We start from the raw sequence: 11,574 nt of genomic DNA, 5'->3' as shown, positions 1-11,574 counted from the left end.
ATTCCTCCTTCCAGTGCCCGGCTTTAGTCCTCTCCCGCTCGCCGCTGAGCGAGATATTCTTTTCCAGACCAAGTCGCCTAGTTGTCGCCGCGGAGCTTTTGCTTGCTGCTGCCGCTGTCGCAACCACCACTGGGCTGCTTTGCCGCGACCCCGTCCCGCCGGCACGCCCCCAGCCCCACACAAGGTAACAAACGCGATGAGGGAGAGAGTAAGGCCTCGCCGGGCTTCGGCCTCCCCCTAGTTGAAGCGGAGGCCTGAGGCCGAGGAGCGGGCCGCGCTGGAGAGGCCCGGGCGCCGGCCGGAGTGTCAGGAGCGCCGGCCTCCTCTTCCACCCAGAGTTGAGCCCTGAGCGGCCTCGGACGGGGTTGGGCTAGCCGCGGGAACCCAGCGGGTGGGGTTGGCATTTTAAGGACGCTCCGGGCCCTTCCGAGCCTGTTTGCGGGTGGGGCTCCGGCTCCGGGGGCCTCCGCTGGGTTCGTGTTTTCGGTTTCCCTGGAAGCTGTTTGAATTTCGAGGTCTGAAATGGTCGAGCAAGTTGTGGCGGACTTTGAGGTGTTGAGTGACCGAGGGGGAGCAGCCTGGCTTGCTCTAACCCTTTGGAGTCCTTCCAGGCTGTGGTTGGACGGGGATTGTAAAACAGACGGGTCCTCGGAAAACCCGTATGTTTGCTAATAAAGCGAGAAAGAATTCTCTCCTATCTTACTTTCGGGAGAAGAATGAGCCAGATTTGGTGAAAGCCACGTTCCTTAGATTGCCTAAATAGGAGAGTATCAGTGCTGTTTCTTTCATTGCAGAAAATGCATCGTCAGTATTTAAGTGACTGGGTTTTTGCTCTGGATAAGAGTTTCTAAACGCATTCATACTAATTGAATAGCTCTTGTGGAGAGCTATTTGTGTAGTTAATCCAAAATCAGTTGGAATTGGTTTTGGAAGTATTTTTTAGTGCTTAAAAATCAGAAGCCTCAACACTTTCAACAGTTTAGTGCCCTTTTTTTTTTTTGGTGACAATATAACAATCCTATTAATTGAGCCTAACACAGTGCCTTCCCTGTTACAGGACTTTAAAGAAAATTAGAAGTTCTTCTTTTTCCTCTTACCTCTTGCTTTCTGTTCCTATATGGAATTTGTCTGACATGTTTATAATCATCAGAATACTTGAAGTTTGTGTTTGGCTCACAGCTTTTTTCTGAATTGAAAGTAAAGGTAGTAGTGATAAATTACGCTGCAGTGAATTATAATAATGAGTTGGGAGCAAAATTGGGTTGATTAGGGTTGATTCAGGCAGACAGGGAAAATTATTTTTTATGGTTTGTTTTTTTTTGTTCCGTTTTCATGACCTTACTCTTTTTATTTTCTTCAGATGTCAGAGGATCTAGCAAAGCAACTGGCAAGCTACAAAGCTCAACTCCAGCAAGTTGAAGCTGCGCTGTCTGGAAATGGAGAAAACGAAGATTTGCTAAAATTAAAGAAAGATTTGCAAGTAAGTATGAGGGGACACTTACAGTTACATTGCTTGAAAAGAATATTTTTGTGTTTTACAAATGATCTATTGTTAAGAATCTGTGGGTATCCAGAACACCATTTGGAGGGAGTGTTTCACCCCTTGTGCGTACAAGTGTGTACGTACATAGGCATACATGGCTTCTAGGAGTAGCGTTGCTTCCTCAGTTTGTGTACATCAAAATGATTGAAGCATTGTTCTTTGTTAACGTCAACCTTGTATGCTCATATAATTTTAAAAAATAAGAGTTAACGTTAGAAGTCATTGTCAAACTTTCTAGAGAAAGAGGTACATACAATTTTACAAGGAATAGCTCTTCTGTTTTTAAAGACCTGGAAAAGGAATTTTAGTTCAAAGGGTAACTAAAAGGAGGAAAATATAACCTGATTAAGATTCTTTTTAATGCCAAAAGATTCTTTGAAAATGAAATAGAGCACGCATGCCAGAGATCCTGTGTGTGTGTAACAGAGCTAGCTCTAGTGCCTTGTGTTGAAAACACATTATAAAAATACCTAAAGAGATGCTTGTTTTCTGCATAAATGTTATATAATGTTTGAACTTAAGGCTAGGTTTTACATCTAGTTTTTGACACTTGTTAGCAACTTAAAATTAAACCAAATCTATGTGAGAAGGAGATCTTAATTTGTTCTTTTTGTTGTGGAGGGGCAGTAAGTATGAAACCTGCTTTTTAAAACTTGCTCTGGGGTTTCGAGACAAACATAAAGCCATGATAGTAAATATCTGTTATTTCTCGGAACAATAGGTTGATTAATAAAAATACCATATATAATACTTGTAAATATGTATGAGTTTTCATCTTAACAAATTTGTGAACTTAAAATTCTGAACCTGAGTTTTTGGAAAGTTTTAAAAGATGATTAGATGGTCTATGTTCACTGATTCAAAACAAAACTTGAATCATCTTCATCCTATCTAAGTAATCCTTTCCCTCCCTTTATATCATCCTCTTGCCCATTAAAATTATTAAATTTTAGGGATATTAGAACTGCAAACAAATGAAACTTACGTGAAATGGGGTCCAGATTCAGGATTCTGAAAGCACTTACCTGGGTATAATTAAGATGAGTTAAATATTTTTGGGTTCAAATTCTGGATTTAGGATAGACTTTCATGAAGTTGCAATAGTATGTTATTTTTCTAAAAACACAGAAACCAGGGCCTCTCTTCAATACGTAGAAATCAGGCCAGTGGATTTCAAGGAGCCAGTCAATAAGAAAAAGATGTTTTGGGAGCAGTTTCTCCCACTCTCAGGCCAACTTTCTTCTTGCCTCAAGGAGAGAGCCTGGTATGCCCCCATCTCTCTGTCTCTCTCTATCTTTTTTTTTTTTTTTAATCCAACTTAAAAGCAGTGCTTTTTTCTTTGAAGAAAAAACGTCATGTGCTAGTGTTGTATATATTGCTTCCTGGGCAGTAGGAGGGAGGGGTATATGTGGAACTGGTGGAGGGGGGAGTTGGGAGTGAAGACTGAGAACGTTATTATGAGGTAATAATGTTACAGAGTAAATTGTCAGAGCCTGGGCAGAATTGTCTTATTAGGACATGATCCATAGTGGAAATACTATTGGGAGACAGACCATTGTAGTAGGCATTGTAGTAACCAGGTAAATGGCTTACTTAGGGTTCAGTTAATAATGACCTGGGGGCCATTTTTCTGTAAAATGTCCTGTTTTCTGTAACCATTTTGAAAAGCATTGTCCAATAGAAGTTTCTGTGGTGATGGAGATGTTCTGTATCTGCTGTGTAATATTATAGCCACTACCCACATGTGGCTGTCGAATATTTGGAATAAGACTAGGATGGCCGAAGAGCTGAATTTTTAATTTTATTTAAGTAGCCATATGTGGCTACCATATCAGATGGCACAGATTTAGAAGCATAAGTTCTAACACTTCAGTTAGAAATAATAGAGAATGTTTTTCCTGACCAGTCTTGACTTTGGATTCTTTTCCTCTTATTCTGTCATGGAAAAAAAAATCATTTTGGTTACTAGAAATAGGTCTGTTTTGAATTGAAAACTTCTCAAAGGTGGAAGACATCATTTAGGATTACATAAAATTCTGGAAAGTTTTGTGCTGTCTGCTTCCATCTAGTAATTGTTATCTCCATTGACTACAGCTACAGCTTCTATTTTGTCATAGGTTTTTTGTTTTTGTTTTTGCGGTACGCGGGCCTCTCACTGTTGTGGCCTCTCCCGTTGCGGAGCACAGGCTCCGGACGCGCAGGCTCAGCGGCCATGGCTCACGGGCCCAGCCGCTCTGCGGCATGTGGGATCTTCCCGGACCAGGGCACGAACCCGCGTCCCCTGCATCGGCAGGCGGACCCTCAACCACTGCGCCACCAGGGAAGCCCAGGTTTTTTGTGTGTCTGTTTGTTTTTTTTTAAATCCTTTTCCTTCTCTGCATTCTGGGATATACCTTGTGCCATTGATATTTAATCCTGCCTTTTATATTTGCTGAAGAATCTGTTCAGACTGATGACTTGAGTTTGTGGCCTCCTTTATTTTCTTGTGTTCCTTTTATGGAATATCCTTACTCTTGTTAAAAATTTGTTTGCCCTTTCATTTATGCAAAATGTTCTTTCTGCATTTTTTTCAGTGACCCTCATTTGCCAATAAGGCTTCTATGTTTATTTCTTTATGTACTATCTTTCATATAAAGTTACTCAACAGGCAGCAGATTAATTTACTAAAGTCCTAATTGCCTTTCTTTTTTCACTTAAAAGAAGTGGGTTTAGTAAAATCCAGGCTAGCTAGTTGGCTAGCTCCCCAGGCAGTCTCTGATAATCACAAAAAATAGTCAGTTTATTAGGCTGTTTGCTGAATACACTGGTTCTAAAGGAGGCAGGGGTCAAGTCACTTGTCTCATATGTTACAGTGGCTCTGCATCCCCGAAACGCCTTCCTTCAGTAAGCAGAGTGCTTGAGTGCACCCCCTTTGACCTGCTGATATGTAGATCACAACATCTGATGCTTCCTGGGATTGCCGATTACTGTAACTGCTGCCCATCTGTCAATGAAGGAGCAGTTTCAGAACTCAGACTTGGGGGAGGAAAAGTAATTAATGGTATGTACCTTTAAGAACTCCCTCATACATAAAATAGTTTCTCTAATACTTTGGTCCATATACACATGTGAAGGAAAAAAAACCATTTAGAAGGGTCTTTATAGTTGTTGGGAGGGGTATGTAAAACATGGCAAAGTAAAAAGACAACTAGAGATAAATGCTCCAGATTTTTTAAAGTGTCATTTCAGTGCAGGACTCTGGAAATTATAACATGCACAGCTTTTCAGGACCCTTTTCTTTGGTGAAAATGTATTTCCTTATGAAAATATAGTGGGGAGATGTTTTAGAACACGTAGAGTTCTAAATCTTGAGACCTACAAACACAGACTTTATGTTTGTGCTTTAGTAGTTAAATGATCCCTAGTTAAATGGAATTATTTAATGATAGGGATTGTATGGGCTCTTGAGTCAGGCTTATTGGATTACATTCTTGGCCCTAAAAGTGGTTAATTAAAAACAAGACTGGATGATTTACTCTCCTTCTTTGTGTAGTACATGATCTGTTTATTTGGAAGTTCTTTGCTTATTTGCAAAAGTTATTTGCAAAAGATTGTCTTATTAAAAAGTATTTGAATGGATATTTGGCACCTAATAAAACTTTCATTAAAGATGTTAATCTACTGAATTTTTAACTTAAATCTGAGTCTTCTAGTTTTTTCATTCATAAAATTTTTTAATTACTAAAACTGATCTTTCTCCAAGGGCTTTAATAATCCTTTTTTTTAAGGCTCAAATATAAGTTTTTAAGAAATAGCCAGGAAGATTTAAAATCTTTAGGAGAGAAGTAACGTTAAACTTTCTTGTCTATTGAACCAGAGCTACTATTATAAAACCTCAGTGGGAACCAGAAGAAACTCAATACAGAGTGCAACTTTGCTAATTTTTCTCCCAGAACATAATAATGTGATGTTTAAGATATTTTATTTGCAACAGCAGAGGAACAGGTATGCAAGTTCTTAAAATAAATCAGATAAGGTGATGCATAATATGAGTCTTCATCAGAGTAAAAATATAGCAGATTGGTAGCAGAATCTATCAATTTGTTCCATTTCTTAAGTTTTTTAACCAGCCCTACTAAACACCTTTAAAGCCAGTAAGTGTAAGCCTGAGTTAGAAAATACATTTGCCACACAGAAAGGTTTTGCCTACCTGTGTGTGTTACATTTATTTTATTTTTTTTCTTTTAAACGAAGCTGTGCTAATGTGCTTAACATTAAGGTATTGGGATATTTTAAATCTGACTTGGTAATTTGCTTACCCAAATGGGATAGGTTTTATAATAAATGAATAGAGACACTACTGTTTTTAAAATATATCTACAGTACTTTGGTAGAAATATGTATGAGCAGGAACATTTTTATTACTAATAAGGCTGCTTCAAGTGTTTGGGGGTTTTTGAGGGGGAGCTCACCTGTTGGCAGGCAGTTAATACGACTGCCAAGCAGTGCCCTGTAAAAAGTGCAGTTGCGCGACGTACACCTGACAGTGATGTGAGAGAAAAGTGATCTTGAATCTAGGTCAGTGCCTTACAGTTGACTGTTTCTCATCTTTAGGGAGGTCTATTTAGCTAAAATAGGTGCTTAAAAATAATGTACAGTGTAAATTCAAGTCTACCCTATTTCTGTTAGTATTTGAGTTTAATTAAATTGAAAGGCAACTGCCTGGGTTTAAATCCCAGCACCAGTGTATAAAATACTGTATCTCAGTTTCTACATGGGGATAATCACAGTATCTACATCATAGTATTGTTATGAACTGCAAATAAATATGTGTAGAGCACTTAATGAGTGCTATGTGGTATGAGAGCTGTTATCAAAAACTGAAAGAACTTGCTTGTTGAAAGTAGTTGACAATGTGAATTATAAAAATAATGTTAATGGTTTTTGTTTTTTCTTTTTAGGAAGTTATAGAACTAACCAAAGACCTTCTGTCAACTCAACCTTCTGAAACGCTGGCAAGTTCAGACAATTTTGCTTCTACTCAGCCCACTCATTCATGGAAAGTAGGAGACAAGTGTATGGCAATCTGGAGTGAAGATGGACAGTAAGTGTAGAAAAAAACTGTAACTATAACATGAAATAGTAAAGTACAATGGTAAGGTGATTTTAATCAGCTTGAACTACCCTATTTTAATCTTTCTATAATAGCCAGTATGACTTATAGAACGAATTTGATTCTTGGGTGGTTACCATTAATACAGTTTAATTTTTAGCTTTAGGTTAAGTTTTAGGGCAGAAGAATGGCTTGGATCCTAGAGGAAATAAACATGAAAGTAGAGGAAAATGAATGGATATTAAAAAAAAAATAGTCTAAATTCTTTTTTCCTTGAATTGAAAATTGAGTAATGGTTGGTTATCTTAGACTTTTGTGAAGCACATATACTGAAATTATTCCTATAAGAAGTATCTTTTCTCAAAAGAGATTGACTAAAGCACATATAGTAGACATGTAAGAGACTTCCTTGGCAATATTTTGGTTAGGACTTCCTTTTTAAAAAGCAGATGGCTAACTCCAGCCACTATTATCTTTGCCAAAGGGACATTTGATTATAGGAGTTTCATTTTAGACACATTGAATAGTTGAATCACTGCAGTATAAGTCTTGTAGGCTGAGTGCTAAACCTTTACTCACCTGCTTACAGCCATGATATCTTTACAGGTGTTATGAAGCGGAGATTGAGGAGATAGATGAAGAAAACGGCACCGCTGCAATCACTTTTGCTGGCTATGGCAATGCTGAAGTGACTCCACTGTTGAACCTCAAGCCTGTAGAAGAAGGAAGGAAGGCAAAGGAGGACAGTGGCAACAAACCCATGTCAAAGTAAGTGACTTTGACTTAAGCATTTTAAATGTAATCTTCCCCATTTGGGTACTTGAGATGTCTGCAGAATCTATACAGGCTAGACTAGAGTAAGAAACTTGTAATACTGTTTACCATTATTTTGAAGATTAGCAGTGTATGGTCAACATTGTCTTTATATGTATGCCTAGGTAAAGTGAAGACATTTTGGTTCCCACTTAGGCATTTAATGAATAATTATTAAGAGGATTCTATATATTGATACTTCTCACTAAACCAGGTTCTGGGTTCCATCACAGCAAAGAAGACCAAATTAGGCCTTGTCCTGACTGAGTTTATAGTCTAAAGAACAAACACATAATTAAAGAAGAACTTTAATAATAAAGTATAAAAGTAATGGAGGGAACATAATGGGTACTTTTAGGGAACAAAGAAAAGGTACCTAAACTGCATTTTAGTCATCAGGGCAAATTTCTTTGAGGAAATGATGTGTAAACTGAGATTTGAAAAGAAGAGGTGTTAGCCAGTTAATGAACTAGAAGGTATGATCTTGGGCAAGCTGCTTAACTTCTGTTTCCTCATCTGTGAAACAGGGACAATAGTATATGCGTTATGGGGTTGTAAGGATTAAATGACAGCATGAGTAAAACATGTAGCACAGTTCTTGACATGTAGTAAGATCTCACTCAGTAAATGTTTACATTTAAAGAAGAAAACCAGGTGGGAACATAGAGGTAACAGAAAGAAATTCCTTTGGTAAAAACTTGGGGCTCGAGGGTGGGTGGTTTGACAAGAGAAGAGATTAGAGAGTCAGAGGCCAGATCATAAAAAGCTTGAAAGCCACGGATGCATTTCAAGTAGAGAGGATCTGATGTGTTCAGATTGGAGCTTTCGAATGATTACTGGCAGCAGAGAGAAGGCAGCTACTGCTGTCTTCCAGGTGTAAGATGATCGTGGACCTGAGCCCAGGGAGTAGCAGTTAAGGATGGACCCGTGTATAGTTTGAGAGGTGTTTAAGAGACAGAATGAACAATTTTCAGTTCTGCATATTTGCCACAATTGGCTATCTTTTGGATTTGTTAGGAGTTTTCAAAACTTAAGTTGCTACATAAATATATTTGAATTTGGGAAAATTGTATCATCTATTAAAATAAATTTGGTTTAAGCATCCCAATAAGAAAGATTGTAGAATAACATGACATTTCTATTTTTAGTCTTTGATATTTGTTTAAAAACCACACTTCATAGTAGTGATTTTATGATACAGAGGAGTCTAGATCATATAGCCTTGTTTTTAAAGACCTCTTTCTTCGTCCTTCTTTTGGTGAGAAGTCAGTGTTAACAGACTGAGCAGAAATTGAGAGGGCTTTAGGCTCTGATTGGAAAACCCTAGTTGTTTTTGTTTTAAGAATTGTTAGCTATGATTTCCCTTTGTACTGCTGTGCTCTTCCAATCTACATGAAATAGTTTTATCTGCATTGAATCTCTTCATACAGTTTTTCCAAATGTGCAGCATATCACACTTGCTAACTGCCCATTTAACAATTGATACAGGTTTAGATAGCTTTTAATGTTGAAACTCCTCCTATTCCTAAAACACAACTGGCAAAAGCCATGTAAATGGCAAATTAAAAGTCATAGTTGCAATGTTTGATTAAATGGGTAATACATTACTACACTTGCGTTCAAAAGCTTCCAAGGATACTGTATATTTCAAATAACATTTATTTCTTAGTAGTCCTGAGTGATCGGCATTGATGTTAGCTTTTATTTGTGGGGTGAAGAATGTGTAAGTTCATTAGGTTTTGGGGTTTTTTTGGAGGGAGCAGTGGTTGCACTGCTAAATATCTCTAAGGAAGTCATCTTTTAAATTTTAAGAGTTGACATTTACCTGTTCTGTCCACACAGAAAAGAAATGATTGCCCAGCAGCGTGAATATAAAAAGAAGAAAGCTTTGAAAAAAGCACAGAGAATAAAAGAACTTGAACAAGAAAGAGAGGACCAGAAGGTGAAATGGCAGCAGTTCAACAACAGAGCCTATTCTAAAAACAAAAAAGGCCAGGTTAGTAAATCCTTTCATCATACTTTGTAAATTTGCAAAGTGCAACTGTCTTTAAAATAAAGCGAGCACAAAATAACTTTAAAATGAAAAAGGAGGTTCATAGATTTAACGAAATAGTAACTGGATCTTGAATTCAGAATCCTCTTTAATCTTTATTTTTGACTTACTGAAAAATATCTCCATTAGCCACTGTCTCTGCAGTGGAAGCACTATGAATGAGTTTATGCCAGGAATTACAAAAGATCTAGGTTATTTCCTTTTATTTTATTTTAATTTTTTTAAAATTAATTTATTTAATTTATTTATTTTTGGATGTGTTGGTTCTTCATCGTTGCACACGGGCTTTCTCTAGTTGCAGTGAATGGGGGCAGGCTTCTCACTGCAGTGGCTTCTCTTGTTGCAGAGCACGGGCTCTAGGCGCGCGGGCTTCAGTGGTTATGGCACGTGGGCTCAGTAGTTGTGGCTTGCAGGCTCTAGAGCGTGGGCTCAGTAGTTGTGGTGCATGGGCTTAGTTGCTCCGCGGCATGTAGGATCCTCCCGGACCAGGGCATGAACCTGTGTCCCCTGCATTGGCAGGCGGATTCCCAGCCACTGCGCCACCAGGGAAATCCCTGATTTCCGTTTATAAACTGAAATTTGAAAAATTATTTGTTATCTTACATACTGCTTAGAGTGTATTGAACCCTACCTGATTTGTTAACATGCCTTATGTTGGGTGTCACTAGTGGGTTTTATGAGCACTCAGGTTCCCTTGAGGTACTTTTCCTTATAGGTGTATTTTGGAATTTTATTTTTTTCCAAAACTAATCAAGAATTGTTTGTTTCATTTCTCCTAGGTAAAGAGGAGTATTTTTGCTTCACCTGAGAGTGTAACTGGCAAAGTTGGAGTAGGAACTTGTGGAATTGCTGATAAACCTATGACACAGTATCAAGATACCTCTAAATACAATGTTAGGCATTTGATGCCTCAATAATCAGAAAAACTGTTGGATTTCATCTCTGCAGGGCTTTACATTTACCTTTTTATCCTTATATTTTTCTAAAGGTAAATTATTTGTTAGACAAGTAAGGAAGATACCATTGTCGTCATTGTTTGACTTCAGTAGAATGAAACTTGAAGAAATTGTATTTGATAACTGCTATTCATTTAAACTTTTTTCATTACTACTACCAGTTTCCTCAAAGTTTGTTGGGTAAAGCAACTTTTCTAGATAGATGCTGAGTAAATACAGCACTTAGATTAATTATTGATCTTCCTAGTATCAGGCCCCCACTTAATGGATGGCATATACGTTTTGTAAGGTTCTAACTGGGAAGTTTCAGATGCTTTGAACTTGCCACATATTCTAGCAATTCACTGGAACATCAAGGCAAAATACCAACCTGCTAAAGAGAACTTCTCTTCATTTTTTTTTTTGTCTTCAGCTTAAACCTAGCTGTTGCCCAGTTAACCTAAAAGTAGGTTAATTTGTAAATGGCAGAGTTTTTTTTGAGGTTTTTCTCAACTCGTTTCCTAAGCCTATTAGGCCATCTCTAAAATTGATCCAGCTCTGTATTCTTTTCATTGAATTTTAGTTTTATGTAAGAAACCATGTTTAGGACCAGCTACCTTTTCTAATGTTTTTTTTTGTTTTTTGTACGTTTGCTTTCCTCCTGTGTTGATTTTCACTTATGGTAGTGGTACCATTTTTTGGATGTGTAATGTTTATATGAGAAAACAAAAAGCTGATGTATAGCCCTGTATACAATGTAGATACTATTTTTGTAAAAAACCGAGGCTAAATTAATGAACAAGAGTACCGAATGTTTCATCATTAAAAATTTACTGTATTTCTTGTGCATTAATCTGACCATAATTTCCCTGTATAATGTTCACGTAGCTGAGTTTGTAATTTTTGTTAACTAGATCAAGTTGTCAGCATTTGTTGGTAAGTGAGCATCACAATATCCTGAGTTGAGTTTAAGCCAAATGTATGCGTAGAAAAGGGTCTTCCTATATTAATGGAAGATGGTGATTTTTAAGATGTGTGTTAATTTCAGTTTTTGTATGTTTAACTTTTATTAAATAAAGTGTTTTTAAAATCTCCAGGGTGTGTTAACAGAAAGGTGAAGTTAGCTGCTAGCATTGAT

The 11,574-nt window shown here is 37.6% G+C and overlaps 1 protein-coding gene across 2 annotated transcripts; it reads left to right on the top strand.

Annotated features, from left to right (window-relative positions):
* Positions 1-11,530, top strand: SMNDC1 (survival motor neuron domain containing 1). 2 transcript variants are annotated; one of them, XM_004265854.3, is made up of 6 exons: positions 1-184; positions 1,361-1,480; positions 6,484-6,626; positions 7,242-7,403; positions 9,291-9,444; positions 10,281-11,530. In XM_004265854.3, exons 2-6 carry the CDS (start codon positions 1,361-1,363, stop codon positions 10,416-10,418), a joined length of 717 nt encoding a protein of 238 aa, XP_004265902.1. In that variant the 5' UTR covers positions 1-184; the 3' UTR covers positions 10,419-11,530. The 2 variants fall into 2 exon arrangements, with proteins under 2 accessions (XP_004265902.1, XP_033276951.1); XM_033421060.2 differs by lacking the exon at positions 1-184 and adding an exon at positions 4,396-4,583.
* The last annotated feature ends 44 nt before the right edge of the window (positions 11,531-11,574 follow it).

The sequence above is a fragment of the Orcinus orca genome, chromosome 14 (genome assembly GCF_937001465.1).
Source record: "Orcinus orca chromosome 14, mOrcOrc1.1, whole genome shotgun sequence".
NCBI lineage: Eukaryota > Metazoa > Chordata > Mammalia > Artiodactyla > Delphinidae > Orcinus > Orcinus orca.
The sequence above is the reverse complement of the archived record's forward strand: the minus strand, read 5'-3'. Positions and strand labels throughout refer to the sequence as shown.